Raw genomic sequence first — 17,015 nt, 5'->3', positions numbered from 1 at the left:
TAATGGAGGGATGAGGGGTGTGTGGAAAGATGAAAAGAGCGATCGAGGGGTTAATCGGACTGAAGTACAGCAGATGAACGCTGAAATCCCTTTGTGCAACTGAAACACACTGAAGGAAAGGAGTGACAAGAATGCAAAACGGATTCAGTTCAAAGAGGGGTCGGGTACCGGTGGAAGGGAAAGGGCAGATGGAGAGGCAGAGAAGGAGGATAAATATAGCTGAAGCTATTTTAAGGAGGGAGCAGGGCAGAGGGAAGGAGAGTGCTAGAGGTGGAGAATTTGATCAGGGGACATTTCATGCACGAATGGAAATACCACAATACAACTCCCCTGTCCAACCCACTGTATGCCGACAATAATACCGAAACAGTAACTACGACGCAAGTCTTCTGCCCTGCGCTGGGAGGAGGAGGACCGGACAGTCAAGGTCGGGAGGCAGACGCGTGAGATTATGATGTCACTTGACAGGTTCTCTAAGAAACAGCGCATCCCGTGGACACATAATGTATGGCAGAGAAGCCTTCGCAACCCTGGCCCCGCCGCCTTTCTGAAATCAAGCTCATTTGTTAAGAAAGCATTAGCTCGGTGCCAGTGGCTCAACCCCCTCAGATCACAGTTTGAAGCCAGCCTGGACAGATAACATCCACGAGGCTCTGATTTTCCCATTAGCGGCCAAAGAGCTGAGAGTGGACTTGGGGCTCCAGTGGTAGCGTGGCAGCCTTGAGCACGAAAGCTTAAGAACAATGCCTGGACCCCGAGTTCGATCCCTAGGACTGGCAAAAAAAGAAAAAGCATCGATGGAGTTATAAGACGCTGAAAGCCAGTAGTGAAGGCCTATGATCTTAGCTACTCAGGATGCTGAGAGATGGGGCTGTGGTTTGAAGTCACAGGCCAGGCAGAAAAGTCCGAGAGATTCCATCCCTAAGATAACCAGCGAAGGCAAGTGCCTCTGCCGCGGAGCCTCCCCTCTAGCCCGCTGGCTATTCTTTTTGGCATCATTTAAAAGATAGACTCTTGGGCTGGGGATATGGCCTAGTGGCAAGAGAGCTTGCCTCGTATACATGAGGCCCTGGGTTCAACTCCCCAGTACCACATATACAGAAAACGGCCAGCAGTGGCGCTGTGGCTCAAGTGGCAGAGTGCTAGCCTTGAGCAAAAAGGAAGCCAGGGACAGTGCTCAGGCCCTGAGTCCAAGCCCCAGGACTGGCAAAAAGAAAAAAAGATAGACTCTCGAATCTCTCTGTTCCTGAGAAAGAAGGGCTACAATATAGTTTCACAAAGTGACATTTCTCTTATGCAACCATGAGCGAAACATTACAGTAATTTCAGACCGGCCTGGATGAAAACCTGAGTTTTAGTTTTGTACTGGGTTTTTAGTCGGACGGAAAGGGTTGTGCTCTACTAAGCGATCTTAAAAAAATTAGCACAGCTTTTTTTTTTGTTTCTTGATTTTATGAAAAAGTTGATCATCTTTTTGTAATATGATATAAAATGATAAAAGAGGAATATCGATACATAAAGGGAAACCTTGAAGTGCTACAAAACAGTGAAATGTAATGAATCTTAATGTGTGACCATTGACTTGTGATATGTTTATCAAGACTCGGATAATTATTTGGGTGGACATAATGTCATGCATCACCTTTTAACTTTTGACTTTGGGTCTATTTTCGATGGCCAAGTGTAGATTTTTTTGTGAGGGATTTTAGGAGCAAATACATTTTATAAAATAAAAACAAATGTGGAGATGGGAAAGTGTGTTTCTGGAATTGCTTGGAAATAAAATTATTCCATCTGTGAAAAAAAAACACCAAAAAACTAGCAAAACGCTGAGAAATGGTAAAACGCCAGATGAGCACACTAAGAGGGTTCTAGAGTTTAAACCCTACTATTCTAGGGGACAGAGGGATAGGAGGGAGGGAGGGAAGGAGGGAAGGAAGGAGGGAGGGCAGGCAGATCAGGAGCTAGACAGAGAGAATAAGGATGGACTGACCAGAAAGTCTCAATGTGAATCACAGTTCCGCCATCTTGCAGCCGTGAGGTTTTGGACACACCGCTGGCTGACTCTGAAACTCAGTTTCCCTTCTGGTGGCGAGCGAGCGTCTGGGCCTCTTGCGTGGGAGCCGTGAGCCGGAGTTCCATGGGCCCCGACGTCAGGAGCACATACGGGGGGGGGGGTGTGGGGGGTGGGGGGGGCAGAGGCAGGGGGTGAGCCAGCGGCACATTCGCTATGAGCGGAGGCCAGAGGCGAGCCCAGAGGGCAGGGGGGACCCGGCGCGAACGGGCGCAGGCCGGCGTGCGTGTGTGCAGCCTCCGGGCCCGCGGGGAGCCCCTCGGGATGAGCTGACACCCCCGGCAGAGACGGACGGGAAGGGAGGGGCCGAGGATCCCGAGACCCGAGAGAATCACCACGTCAACCTGGGAGGCGTCATGATACAAAAACACCACACCCGGGATCTGAAGCACCGGGAGCGTTCAGCCAACGCGATTACAGCTGCTTTCCTCTGTAGTGATCCAGCAAGGGGTGCTGGGAAAAAACCGACGGCGATGGAGCAGTCGAGGTCATTATCCACCTCGGGTTTTCAGGGGACAGGTTAGGACAAGTTGCAGCCTGGGAACTCGCCCCTTAGAGACCGTATTTATAATGGGCTGGGAAGCAAACTTCGCCCTGGCCCAGGTTCCCGGGGCAATAGCAGCCAGCCATAATGAGGGAATAATTCCTCCGGGCTCTTCCTGCAGCAAGAAGTATGCTAAGTGTGATTTCCCATCCATCCCTCAGCTCCCGTCCCAGGCCAATTAAAGCACCGGAACACAAGTACTGGTGCTTAGTGCTGGGTCCGAGGGCCTGGGGGTACTCCTGGGTGTTGGCAGGCTAGGGAGGATTTGGTTAAGCAGAACTCTGTAAGATCTCAAGCCCCACGTTTCTCCACGTGGTGGTCAAGCATCTGAAGCGTGTGCGTGTGCGTGTGTGTGTGTGCGTGTGTGTGCGTGTGCGTGTGTTTGATAGTGGGTCTAGAATTCAGCACCTGTGCACTGTCAGATAAGTTTTGCTCAAGGCTGGCTCTCTCTCACTTGGGGCACACTTTCACTTCTGGCCTTTTGATGGTTAACTGCAGATGCGTTTCGTGACCTTTCCCGCCTGGGCTGCTTTTGAACGGCAACCATCAGCTCTCCGCCTCTTGAGTGGCTAGGATGACAGCCAGGAGCCACCAGTGCCTGGCCAAGTCGAAGACCTCTAGCTCTTGCTATTCGGCCCTGGCCCTGGCATAGCCGATCGGAGGACCCTGGGTAGTCACTTTCCCTCTGAGTTGGCAGCAGATGCAAGGGTCCAGATGGCCCAGCAAAATCGACGAGATTTGCTCCTCAGCCCTGCAGGGTCGTGAGCACAGAACTCGACCTCGTAGGGCCGCATCTGTTACACGGGGACCTCGACAGGACCCCGCGGCTCCCGGGTTGCCAGAGCAGGTAAAGAGGGCAGCGTGGGGTATCCAGCAAAGGCTCCCCAACCCAGGAAGTGGGTACTTGCGAGAGGTGGGGAGGGGAGAAGGGTGGACCCATGAGGGGGGGGTGAGGGGGGAGAACATAGCAAAAATCCATCGCACACACCCACACATGAAGCACACGAAGGGAAGGAGAAGGCTGAAAGGGGGTGAAGATGTCGGAGGGCTGACACACATCGAGGCGCGCGGTACGGATAAACCGCTTTGTGAAATGGCGACCCCTCCCCCCATACATACCCTAAAAAGTGAAGAAAAGCCGGGGGGAAGGGGGGTTGGATGAGGATATCAGAAGGGGTGATCAAGAGGCACTGCAATCACGAACTGGTGACAACTCCTTTGCACAACTGAAGATAATACACATGTCCCCCACCCCCCAATTCTATTTATTTATTTCTTTATTTAATCGACCCGATTGCAGTGTTGTCCCTGACAGGCCCCGGTGCCGCTCTTCTTGTGGTTTTCTGTCCTGAAGACAAACGAAGGCAGTGGGGGAAGGAAGCGTTTTGTGAGGATGTGAAAGGATGCCTGGCAGCCGTGAGCCGGTCGCTGACCGCCACTCGGCCTTCGCGGGGGACGCTGCCTCGAGAGCAGGGGCTCTCCAGGCGCCCCTAAGCTACACCAGACGGGACCCCGAGCGGCGTCTTCCCGAAGAAGAACGAGCCCCGTTCTCGCTCCGAAAGGCTGAGCGTCTCAGACCTGAAGCCGAGCAGGCTCACGACGCAGCGAGGATTAATTAGCTGTCGGGCGTTATTCAATGTTCTCATGCTCACGGCACAGAGAACCAGCCGCTGTGAAAGTGAGCGAGAGGCGGCCATAGTACAGGGAGACGGGGAAAAAAAAATAAAGAGAGACGATGGCTGGCAATGCAGAATCGGAGAGCCAAGCCTGTTTGTAAATTATGGGCTGATTAATAACATACCAGCGCCTCTGTCTGGAGTCATTGTTCTGAATCTATGGCTTTCTGGCTTGCCTAGTGTTTTTGTTGTTGTTGTTGTTGTTTGTTTGTTTTGTTTTTTTTTGTTTGCGTGTTTTGTTTCCTTTTACTGCAAGGATGAAAGAGGAATGGAGGCTGGCCATTATATTTAGAGTCTGCTGGGGATGGGTAGGAACCTAAAATACATCATGTGCTCTCTATGGAGGAAGAGGCGGGGTATCCCATAGGGGTAAAACAATTTTATGCCAAATAGGTCTTCAAAAATGGGTACAATAACTGCTCACGTGATTGAAAAAAAATAATAGAGGCTCATAAATTGAAGAGTCCTAAGGGGCCAGGAGATGGTAGAGCCCAGTGACCACAGACCTTCTTGTGTCAGTCACCAGAGGTCAAGTGCTAAAGATGCAGGTTCCAGCTGGGTAGTCATACCTGGAATCCTGTCTACCCGGCAGGCTGAGATTCTTGCACTTCAGCTTGAAATCAGCCAGGGCAGGAAAGTCCTTGAGACACTTATCCCCAATTAAACATCAAAAAACACTAGGAGCAGAGCTATAATTTAAGTGGTAGAGTGCTAGCCTTGAGCACAACAGCTCAGGGACAGTGCCCAGGCCCCGAGTTCAAGCCCAGGACACCAAAAAATAAATGGACAGTACAGCCATGTTCATCGCAGCATTGTTTACCATGTCTAAGATAGAGAATCAACCCAGATGCCCCTCAGTGGACAAATGGATCAAGAAATGGTACATACACACAATGGAATTCTATGCTTCCATCAGAAAGAAAGACATTGCCCTATTCATAAGGAAATGGAAGGACTTGGAGAAAATTAAGTGAAGTAAGCCAGACCCAAACAGACATGGGCTGCATGGTTTTTCTCATTAGTAACAACTAGAATGCCTATACATCTACAAGTAAACCTAATGGACAGTGAAAGACAAAGTAATTACACCTGGACATGATTAACTCAACAGCATTCTAAACTTTCACACCGTGAGAACAAAGAAGGATATTCTTAGGAGGGGGTCACAAGGGCTCAATACCTGTGCATATGATCATATAAAATGATGCTTATCCAACTGAACTCCTAGAAATGTAAACAACAGGTCTTTCAATGGACCGTTTGCAGTTATTTTTTTTCCCTTCAGTTTATTCCCTTTGGTTTTTTTAAAAATTGATTTTGAGTTACTACACATATTTCACAGTACACATTTTACCCTTCACAGTGGTAGAAATTACCATTCTACTCTACATAGCTTACAAAGCTCATAGGAACTTTAACAATCAAACCATTTCTTCCATGTCGGGTGATATGCACATTCCTTTCCTCTCGTCTGGTCACATCTGTTCCCTCTTTCTCTCTCATTCCCGCCTTCCCGTCCCTGCTCCTGAGTTGCTTTGTTCACTTTCATCCATGTCCAATGGAGCTGACAGTCCCCTCTGCACTATGATTATTTTTTCACCTGCTTTCCACTCGTTCTGTTGTCACTGTTTTTTTGGATTTCTGTACCCTGTGTCTGGAATGTAAGTTTCTGTGACTTGGGGAGGGGAAGGGGAAAGCCCAGCAATGGTGGGACAAAGGGCGAACCAATTCAGCTGTGATACTCACTGGACGCGATGTTGGAAATGAACGGTACAACTGTGGGGAGAGGGGGTTGGGAGGGAGGGAGGGAAGAGCTGACACCGTTCAAGAGACACGGACTCCGTGCCTGACTCCTGTAACTGCAACCCCTCTGTACATCACCTTGACTTTTTTTTTTAAGCACAACAATAAAAGTATTAGAAAAGGCAGATTCTTCGAGTTCACCCCACTGGGTTACAGCGCCCCCTAGAGGGCTGGCTGCCAACAGTCCAGCCACAAGTTTGGGCTGAAGTTCACAGTGGAAACTGCTTTCCCCAGAGAATCACAATGTCCTCGGGAGCAAAAGACAATCTTCACTCCTATTAAATTGCCCACACAGTGCTTGAAAGGTACGGCCACAGACAATTTACAAACAGCATACAAAGGGAAATAAGAATATATATATATATATATATATATATATATATATGCTTAATATAATGGTTACTATTGGTGGGGGTTAAGAACGTCCACAGTGATGATGGTGGTGATGATGATGGAGGAGGAGAAGGAGGACGAGGAGGACAAGATGGGTGATGGGTGGTCACAGTTAAGCAACGGCAGGAGCTACCATTTAGGACCTTCTATCAGCCAAGCGTGGCGAGAGCTAAGTCCTTTATCACACGCAGTATCTCGCGGAACGAAGAACCACAGAACCCCCCGCGGCAGCATGTACCATCCACGCGACGGAGACAAGGCATCGGGGGTGCGGGCGTCCGGTATGACGCGCCCCCCCCCCCAGTCCTGAGCGGGGGGAGCGAGGCAGCCAGCATTGTAGCCCAGACGAGACCCCACTTAGGATGCTGCTCTTCCCTGCCTGCCCGCCCCGGGTCCCCAGGGCCTTGGTAGATGGAGGGCAGCGAGCCAGAGGAAGCCGCAGCCAGCGGACACCACCTCTGAAGACTCCCCACTGAGCCCTCAGTGCCCGTGGATTCTGGATCCAGCCTTGATGGGCCACGTATGGACTTAAGGATGAAAGGGGGGACTGGACACCTAACCCAGCGAGCCGGCCAACACGCACGGTGCCCTCTTCCTTCGTCCCCGCGCTTGTTCTCGGTTTGGGTTTCTGGCAGGGGGAGCGGCAGGATGGGTTGTCAGACTCCATCTCGGGTTGCAATAGAAAGCGAGCACTGTGGACCGAGCAGGCGCAGAGGAGCGTTTGGCCGCAGCCCTGCGGCCGGTTCCCAGGGACCAAAGGACAGGGGTGGCACGGTAGGCGCGGGAGACGGAGACGGGTCACCAGAGATGGGTAAACTGAGTCACCCCGAACGCCGCGCCGCGCCTCGCCTGTGGCGGCCGCTCCTTCGGGCGGCGGCCGGCCCTCGTCCCCCCCTCCCCTCCCCCCCCCCCGGCCCCCCGGCGGCTCCGGGCCTCGCGGGCCCACTCACCCGCAGCGTGGTGATGGTGGCGGGGTCCCGCAGCCGGCCCTCCTCATCTTTCAGGTTGTAGCCCTCTGGCCGCTTGTCCCGCTCGCTGACCTTCCATAGCTTCACAGTTTTATCTGTGGACGGCAAGCGGAGGGCGTGAAGCTCAGGGAAGAGGGGCTGGCGGGGGGGGGGGGGGCTGGAGAGGCTGGCCTCGGGGGGGGGGGTCAGCACACGGGGGGGGGGACCCCGGGGGGCATGGTAACCTCTTACCATGAAAAATAGAATTAAAAAAAAACCCCGCAGGTTTGCCCAGCACCCTCTGGTATTTCCACGGGACAACGTCCGGGTCTGGATCCGCAGCGGGAGGTTGGTGTTAGTTTTCACTCAACGCGAGGACCCTGCCAGGTGCTTTTGCACCCTCGTCCTGGCCACTCAGGAGGCTGAGATCGGTGGGTCACAGTTCCCGGCCAGCCCGGGCGGGAAAGTCCTTGCGACGCCCATCTCCAGTGAACCACCAGAAAGCCAACAACACCCAAACAAACAAACAAAAAAACCCACCCAAAAAAGTAAGCCGCAAATGGTGCTGCGGTTCTGCGTTCCAGCCTCACGACGGGCACAGAGCATTTTGGGAAGTTGGAAACGTATTCATAAGCAGAAAATAAAAACTGTACCGCGTGTAATCAGATAAGCACCATTAAAAAAAAAAAAGATACTTGATGGAGGAGTCGACCCCAGTCTCTGTGGTTGCATTGCCTGAGGTCATCCTTGACTTTACCAGGGCACTCTTTTTCTTTTTCTTTTTCCGCTCAGTATCTTGAAGCTTGGTGGATAGTCTACGGGACTGGGGGTGGCTACTGCGAGGGATGGCCTGTTTGTTCCTTTCCTGGCTGCTCCTCTGAGTAGCAGCTTTAACCACAGTCTTATCACTTTATTTTCATCTCCTCTTTTGCATGCCAATCCCAATTGTCTTCCTGTAATTTTGACGTGTTAATCTATGTGGCTGAGAGGGGGAGTCACAATCCTAACATTAGTATAAAAAAAGAAAACCACCCAAGAACACAGATATTTGTCTTGTGTGAATTTTTTTTTTGAGATGCTGTTGACATATGAAATAGCATCCCAAATGGGAAGATAATATCCCTGTTAATCAAAAAACTACTTAAAAACTCAATTAACAGAACATTATGCTACATAATTAATCTTCATTGCATTTCCCTTCCCTTCCCCCGTCCCCCTACAAAGTAGTTAATATGTCTTTGAATTTTATTGCAATGATCAATAGGTTAAATTTCATAATCTCACATCCTAGCTGTAGAAGATAATCAGACACTTTCCTCTGCGAGATGTCATTAAGAACGGCCAGAAGTCTATTTTACTCATAGTAGCTTTGAAACTATGGAGCTTCTGAGCAAGACTTGAACATCAAAACTGAAAGTGAAGAAATCTAACACAACTGTGTGTTCTGTTTTTCCAGAAACCAGAACTTCAGAAGAAATCAGAACAATACATATGTGAAAAAATTAAATGCACTGAAATCTGGGAAAGCAGATGATTCAAGATCTTGTCATGTAGAGATGAAGATGCGCTTTAGTAACCCTAAAATGGCCATTTTGTTAGTCAGTTTTTACACTTGTAGGCTGGCTTTATTTCCAAAGGGTTTCTAGCTCATATTTATTAGGCAAACTTCTTTGTCTTAAAATACGACTCGTGGGCTGGGGATATAGCCTAGTGGCAAGAGTGCCTGCCTCGGATACACGAGGCCCTGGGTTCGATTCCCCAGCACCACATATGCAGAAAACGGCCAGAAGCGGCGCTGTGGCTCAAGTGGCAGAGTGCTAGCCTTGAGCGGGAAGAAGCCAGGGACAGTGCTCAGGCCCTGAGTCCAAGCCCCAGGACTAGCCAAAAAAAAAAAAAAAAATACGACTCGTGTACAAACTTAAAAAATAAAAATGATAAAATGAACAAATTCACAAGTTATCCGTAATAAAAAATAGTCACGATAAACTTTTTGGTTAGTCTTGAAAAGAAATGTATTTCTGAATGTGTTATAGACATTGTCCTTTTTTTTTTTTTTTTACTTGACACGTGAATATTTTCCTTTCTAAATGCTGGTATAGAAAAAAGAAAATCCCGAGCTTCTTGACTTATATTTAAGCATCTTCTCCTCGTAGACAAGATGAAGTAAATCACTGGGCAGCTAACTTAGGAAATGGTGTCTAATTTCTGTGCACTAATTCTCTTAATTGTCACGCTATTCAACGATTGCCCTTCAATCTATAACTTCCTGCCGGGAAGTCAGATGCTGGCAGCTCACATCTGTAATCGTAGCTACTCAGGAGAGCAGTTCAAAGTCAGCCCAAGCAGAAGAATTTGAGAGATTCGGATCTCCGATTAATCAGCAAAAAGCCACAGGTGCAGGTGTGGTTCAGGGGGGCAGAATGGCAATCCTGAGTGAAAAAGCTGAGGGACAGACAGCAGTCAGGCCCTGACTTATTATCCTTATTATCAGCGTGCGCTCATGTGCACACCTGTGCAAGTATGCACCACACACACACACACACACACACACACACAGAACCTAGAGTAGGGTAGGTAAGCTCACTTCGGCTATGAATATGTAACCTGATTCTTCACTCAACAGGCAACATCCTGGCTCTCTTACCTATTTATACCAAGTCCTCCTAAACCTGCAAATGCCATGAGAAGTTTGAAAGGAGAGTTTGAGGAAACGTTTTTATGATCAGTGAGGTCTTCAGTGGAGCCCATCTCTTTCTAACTTGGGCTCCTCGATCAGAACTTGATGCTGTCAGAGAAACACCCAGCCATCTGTTTGGTAGATGGCAAAATATATTTAGGAATTAATAACTTCAATTCAATATACTCAACTCAGAGATAGCAGGGCTTGTTGAATTTCCTGACATCTATTCCCAGAATAACATCCAGTGAAGCTCAAGACAGGAAGTCATTGAAAACACACCTGCGAGTCATCTTACATTTGTTGGAAACTGCAGATAATGAATTTCTACACCATCGGGAAATAGATTTGATATTTATAAAAGAGAAGCTGCTGTTTTCCTGAGGGCTGACTGTGTGTGTGTGTGTGTGTGTGTGTGTGTGAGGGTATGTGTGTGTGTGTGTGTGGAATCACGTAGAGAATCGCCTGTACCCACCATTAGTAGACAGAAGAAAGTAAGCTGCGTTCTGCTGAGGAAGCCATCTTATTTTATTGATTTTTTCTTCTATTTCTAAACTCTTCAGGTAATCGAACTCGGGTTCATGGCTCTGGAATGTGCTGTAAACATTGTATTCGCCTCTACGATGAACCTGAGTTTTACTCTGTAGGGAAGAAAGAAAAAAAAAATCACACCAACGATTAACCCACGGAAGAAGCCAACTGAAAACCCACCGGTCCCACTTCCGTTCTTGGAGCAGAGCCTTCAGGGATGGGGAGAGGAGACATGGAGGGGTGCTCCAGGGCAGACCAGGACAGTCACATGCTCCCCAGATCCGAAGCCTCCCAAGGTTGGGCCGATCACTGCTGGCATCGGCTCTACCGACACCTACACCTGCGTTCGCTTGCAGAGGACTGACACGCACTTCTGTCTATCACAGAAGCTCAGTTACAACAATTGAACTAGATTCAGCGGAACTAAGCGCCAATAGACACGCTTAATATTTAACTGGCTCACTCTAATACATGCCCCCCTCCCCCCACCCTCTGGAGCTGAGCCATTCCATAATGGAGGAGGGGGTACGTATACTTACAGTATTAGGAATATTTTATTAGGGATTTTACAAGGTCCGAGATACACATTTATCTCAAAGCTCTTTGAAAATCAAAGATGCGGCAACGTTCGCCGCTTTTCCGCTGTGGTCACTCACCTTTCAGAGGTCTTACCTGATTCTCACAGAATCTCCGAGAGCCAGGGAGGCCACAGGAAGCCACACACGAGGCTTAGAGATCTACAGTGACCTTCTCAAGGTCACACAGCTCCTAAGGAGCGGACCTGGATACCAGGTCCTCCCTCCCTGCTTTTTAACTTTTTTTTTTTTTAATCCTCCCCCTCCGTCCCCCCAGCATGAGTGACAAAACAGACAGAGGTAGAGACAGAGGTGTCCCCTGCGCCATCAGAACAAGGGGAGCTCACCTCTGCATTTGCCTTCGCACGGAGCGTGCAAATGAAACACAGAAAGGGGGAGAGGAAGAAAAAGAGGAGTGGAAAAGGGAAGAGGGGTTTTACGTTTTTAAAGAATTTTTATTAGTATCTATTAGTTGTATGGGGAGAGGGGGGGTCACGGTGATATTCCCGTACATGTGTCCAATGACCTGTCACTTCTCTGTCCCTCCCCCCGGCTCCTCCTCCTTTCGTAAGACCATTGCCACACGCGTCACTGTTCTGCTGACACACGTGCGTGCGTAGAAACCACCTCAACTCTCTACGTCCTCATTCACCGTCTTCAAGGAGCTTCCCCGCACGGAAGAGCACAGCCTGTTTAACTTTCCTACCCGAGCGAGGAGGCTGGATTTATTTCAGGTATTTTTAGCAACACGTGACTCACCCAAGAGCTTCGGGATTTGAAAAAAAAATGTTCGAAAAATTGATTCTTATAAAACATTTCTTGCAAAAGCTGGACTTGCACAGGGTGGGGGGGGGGAGAGACTCAGTTTACAATTTATCTTCCTAAGTTAGAAGCAGCCCGGCGCCAGTGGCCCTGCCTGCAACCCCAGTCTCCCCAGGAGGCTGAGCTCTCCTTTAGGAGAAAAAGCCCACGGGACTCTGCTCTCCAGTTCACAAGCCAAAAGTCACCAGCGAAGGAGTGGCCCGAGGGACAGAGCGCCAGCCTTGGACAGAAGAGCGAAGGGACGGCACGCACGCAGGCCCCGAGTTCAAGATCCAGTACTGTCCCGGCTGGTCGGGCGGAGGGCGCCTTTGAGGTCCAGGGCTGCCCTTCCGCACCCCCACGATTAGCATCTGTTTTCGCAGTGAACAAAGCCCTCGTCCTGCTTTGGGAAACGGGTCCCTACCGTGCTGCTGATGAATCGGGCTTCCCAAATATTTCCATAAATTGAAATAGGCGAATCCTATAAATAGCGCACCGAAAATGCGGGGACGGAGGAAGAGTGGCAACATTCTGCCTTTGGGTAATTTATGCTAAATAGTTCCTCCAGCTCCTTTTTATCATTACTGTGAACCTAATTGGATTTTTTTTTTTTTAAAGAAAATTGGAGGGGGAAAAAAAAAAAGATGTGAAAATCAGTTTTCAAAGGGCTTGAGATGCTGCATCCCCAGCCAGCCAGTCCACCTGAACAATAAATTCACAGGGGTGTTGATTTGCTACCATCCAAATCAGACTGTCAAGTGTGGGTAGCATGTGCTAGACCAATTAGCACCAGGCAGCTCTGGAAAAGCAGGAAAAATTCCAGGTCACGAAGAGCTATTAGTCCTTACTTGCCAATCATCTTCTCACCCTTCCAGGGCCAATGGAATAGGCCCGGTGCCTGACTGAATAGCGCGCACTTGAATTTACACCCAACCCTCCCCCCCGCCCCGCGGGATTGCTGACGCCCTTATAGAAATTAATTGCAAATAATGTGCAATTACCAAATATATCACCTCTAAATGAGGTTTTCCTTCTCTCTCTTTTTTTTTTTTCCGGAGGGGAGGTGTAATGCAAACGGCCGCAGAGGCGCGGGACAGGCATTAAATTGCTGGGGAAGTCTCTTGTGGAGTCTTCCTCTTACGGAGGGCCTCCCCCCCACCCCCCCCCCACCCCGGCTTCCCGGGGGCCCGGGGAGGCTCAGAGACGACAGTGGCAGATGGGAGAATTGGGAGGAGAGAGAGAAGCCTGCTGGAGCCTCCACCACGGTGCCAGGGGAGGAGGAGGAGAAATCAAAGTGGGTCAGAATTCTGACAACATAGGAGCAGACACCGAAAGAGACTGGGGGAGGGGCGGGGGGGGAGGGAGGGAGAGGAACCTCCCCCCTCTCAATGTATATGGAAAGAGAAATCATCTGGGGAAGAAATGGCATCCCCTAGAAGGGAGAACTCTTGCACACGGTGCGGAGCTCCAAGGACCTGCAGCCCCCCCCCCCCCCCCCCGCTTTTTGGTGGAGATGGGATCTTGTGGGTGTTGGCACCCGTGGCTAGAGTGATCTATCATTTTCTTCTCTGCCGATCCACATCGATAGCTCGGCGGTTCCCCGCTCTTGCGTGTTCTGATAGTACCGGGAATCAAGGAAGACTGAGCTTTTCAGTAGCTGGGAGACAAACCTCACCACCACCGTTTACGCAGAAGCACCTGCGATTGATTGTGGTGGATAAGAAACAGGACCTTTCTGGAAGTGTGATATTTGGTATTCCATGCCCAGAATGAGCCCACCTCTCCAGGTGCTTTTACAAGTTCAGGGTTCAACGGCGGATGCTAATGACTTTTGTGGTTTTTTTTTTTTTGGTGCAGTTTAAGTTTGTGAGCAGGTAGCCGGTGACACGGGAGAGTTAAGGAACAGTAGGAGATCTCTTTCACAAAAGAAAAATGAATGGACATTTTTGCATTCAGAGCCACTTACCTCCTGCTCTCGTTGAAATATTACAACCCGACCTCCCTTGTCCCCCGTCGCTAGTAATTCTCCCGTGTGGTTGAATTCTACCGTAGAGATAATGTCAGCTGAAAAGAGGAAGACAAAAGCAATTTAAGTAACTGCACACTTACTTTGAAAGCATAGATAATAGACATACTTTTCTGTGCATTTAAGGGTTTAGGGCTTTGTGTCTGCAGTGGAATTTGTAAGGATTTTATGTTCCATGTGTTAAGTGCCACTTCTTGAGGCGAATTTCCTACTTACCCACCCAGCACTGCTCTCTCGGAACGACTCCGCAGAACAAAAGGACAAGGTGTGTGCACACCCCTTTGTGTGGGGTCAGGGAAAAACCTCTTTCTTTTGTGCATCAGGGACAGGGCCATTTTCTACACCAAGGAAGTTTCCCAAGTGAGAGTTTTTGGGTGTGAGGACTGAATGAATGGAGGCAGGATCGGGGTTCTCGAAGCTCCGACACGAAGGGGCAGGGTACAGAGAGAGGTGGGAAACGCAAGAAGGACCTAGTCCCCCTCAGCGTGTGGGGCCAGCACTTCCTTCAGGAAGAGCCTCATCCCCAATGTCAACCCCCGGGGGTTGGAGGAGAAAGGGCACCGTGCCCTCTGTAGTTCTAAGGAGACCCAGGCACGGGAGCTGGGCACTGGGACCACTGATAATTGCAGAGGGAATGTCAGCCTGCCAAGGCTTTCTTCCATGCTGGCGACCCCCAGAGGAACATGGACAGGTAAATTACCCATGATTGGGTTGCTTAGGGCTATTTTTAGAAAAATGTCAGAGGTTAATTCCCCCCACAATTATCCATCCCCCCCCCCCCCCCGCCCCGCAGGGCTCCAACGATTGCTACCAAGAGTGCGAATGAGTTGTTTTTTTAAGAAAAAGAAACAGGGAAGAAAAAGAAAGTGAAGGGAAAGGAAAGGAGGAAAAGGGGAGGGAAAAAGGAAAGGAAAGCAAAGGGGAGGAAAAAAGGAAAGGAAAGGGAAAGAAAAGCAAAGGGGAGGGAAGGGGAACCAGCGCGGGGAAAGGTAGATCTGAAGGTACTGTTGATGTACGGAAAGCAAAGGAGCACGGTCATGTGGAAAACGAAGACAGTTATGCGGAAAGATTCAAATCTCAAATTATCCTTTCATATCCTCATGTTAGGATTTGTCTTTATACACCTGATTTACTCTGGTAAGTGGTATAAAATCCTCTGTCCTTTTCCTAATGACCATTCTGTGTGCACATGGGTCCCGCTTCACTTCCCAGCCTTGTAGCACACAGTTCAAAGACAATTCACGATTCCTCGGTTTGGCCCCACAGGTAGCGAACTGAAACTTGAGCCACAGCGCCACTTCTGGCTGTTTCTATATATGCGGTGCCGAGGAATCGAACCCAGGGCTTCATGGATACGAGGCAAGCGCTGTACCTACCACTAGGCCGTATTCCCAGCCCAGTGTGTCTTCTCTTCAGCAACAAATGTCTGCTTTGCTTAAACTGACTGGAGCCATGACATGTGTTGGTCAATGTTTTTAGTCTTCTAAGAAGTTGGATAGCCAGATTTTTTATTCAAATGTCGCTTAAATTTTTATAGGCTGATAATTGCTTTCTCTCTCTCATTCACTCATTCATTTGGTCTGAGACTGGTACTCCAAACTTGGTATCTGATTCTTTTCACTCATCGTCCAGTGCTCTACCAACTGAGCCACATCTCCAACCCCTCTTTTATTATCTTTAAACAGTTGCACAAAGGGCTTCAATTCAACACGTACAATGTGTGAGTACAACTGCTTCCCCCCCGCCCCACCCCCACCCCCATTGCCATGTCAATAAGAAATGCCCTGTTTCCTGAGGGCTGCGGTTAGTGAGTCACCAACTTTACAGTCTTCATTTGGGGAAGGATTTCCCATTCCTGATTTGAGAATGAACCCGAAAACTGGAAAGGAAGCTTGTTTTCTCAGGAAGAACCCCTCCCCCACCTCCAAGAATAAAGCTTCGAGAAACACAACCTAAGCTACGTTCTAATTCAGCTCAATTTACAAAAACCCGTGAGGTTAAGCAGCTGCAGATGGGCAGAGGCTGGCCCAAGGGGAGCCCCTCCTGGGGGGGGGGTATTGGACTCTCTCTCTCCTTGTGCATCTTAGCAGATTGCTGTCATGTTTACCCTCTGCATTTGACTGGGAGCACCCTGATTGAAAGGCCCTGAGTCCTAGGGTCACATCAAATGTCATTTGGGGAGTGGGGGGGGGGCTCTGGCTCTTTCCTAAGTGCACAGGAACGGGTTTCTGAGCGAGCGCTCCGACACGCGTGGAGACTCAGGTGGGCACAGCCGTTTCTTTTCATTTTCAAGCTTCTGTCAAGCACTACCAGAATGCACGGAGGCTCTGGAACTGTCTGTCTGAACTGGGGAGATGGGGCAGACGCGCGAGATGGGAAAACACAGGGAGCAACGAGGACGTGGCATGGGTAAATCAAAGCACGCCCGCAGTTTCAGGCTCAGTCTTAAGGCTCTGCGCGTGCGAAGTTTCTGCTCTTCCTCTGTGTGGCACTTTAGATGAAGGGCTCCCATGCGCTGGGTGGGGTACACTCGGTTCCCCCACATGAAGGACTCAAAGTGGGTCTTTATTTGTGGGTATCAAAGCTGGGCATCTATCGACAGGAGTTAAATACTTTTTTCAATGTGCGTCTCTGGCTTGGAATCCAAGAAAATGTCACCCCAAGGAAAAGAAAACTTGTTTTCCCAGAGGTGACATACATCGTCCTTCTGCCCGGACTCAGAAAATGTCTTCTGTCCCTATAACGTACATATGTAGGTCACCACGGAGCAGGATTCAAGCTCACGTCAAAAGTCGCAGGATGCTTGTCAGGAGAATTAGGACTTTCATTATGGAGTACTGGGCTCGTTCCCAGGTTATCAACCACATTCTGTTTGTTTTCCAAGTGTTCCCGTTACTCAGTGCTGCACCTCCCTCTCTCTTCCTGCACCAGAAAGAGGAGTCAGGCAGGGTGTGGGCCGCTGACATTC

At 49.5% G+C, this 17,015-nt stretch overlaps 1 protein-coding gene across 3 annotated transcripts in view; it reads right to left on the bottom strand.

Annotated features, from left to right (window-relative positions):
- Ppp2r2b (protein phosphatase 2 regulatory subunit Bbeta) overlaps nucleotides 1-17,015 on the bottom strand; it is a 297,040-nt gene that overhangs the window by 52,084 nt on the left and 227,941 nt on the right. For all 3 annotated transcript variants that reach the window (XM_048331428.1, XM_048331427.1, XM_048331429.1), the window contains 3 exons: nucleotides 13,988-14,085; nucleotides 10,590-10,755; nucleotides 7,441-7,553 (listed from right to left, as the gene is read on the bottom strand). In XM_048331428.1, coding sequence (XP_048187385.1) covers nucleotides 7,441-7,553; nucleotides 10,590-10,755; nucleotides 13,988-14,085 — 377 coding nt within the window. The remainder of the gene's footprint in view (nucleotides 1-7,440; nucleotides 7,554-10,589; nucleotides 10,756-13,987; nucleotides 14,086-17,015) is intronic.

This window comes from Perognathus longimembris, chromosome 22, assembly GCF_023159225.1.
Source record: "Perognathus longimembris pacificus isolate PPM17 chromosome 22, ASM2315922v1, whole genome shotgun sequence".
NCBI classification, from domain to species: Eukaryota; Metazoa; Chordata; class Mammalia; order Rodentia; family Heteromyidae; genus Perognathus; species Perognathus longimembris.
This window is presented reverse-complemented; position numbering and strand designations above follow the sequence as displayed.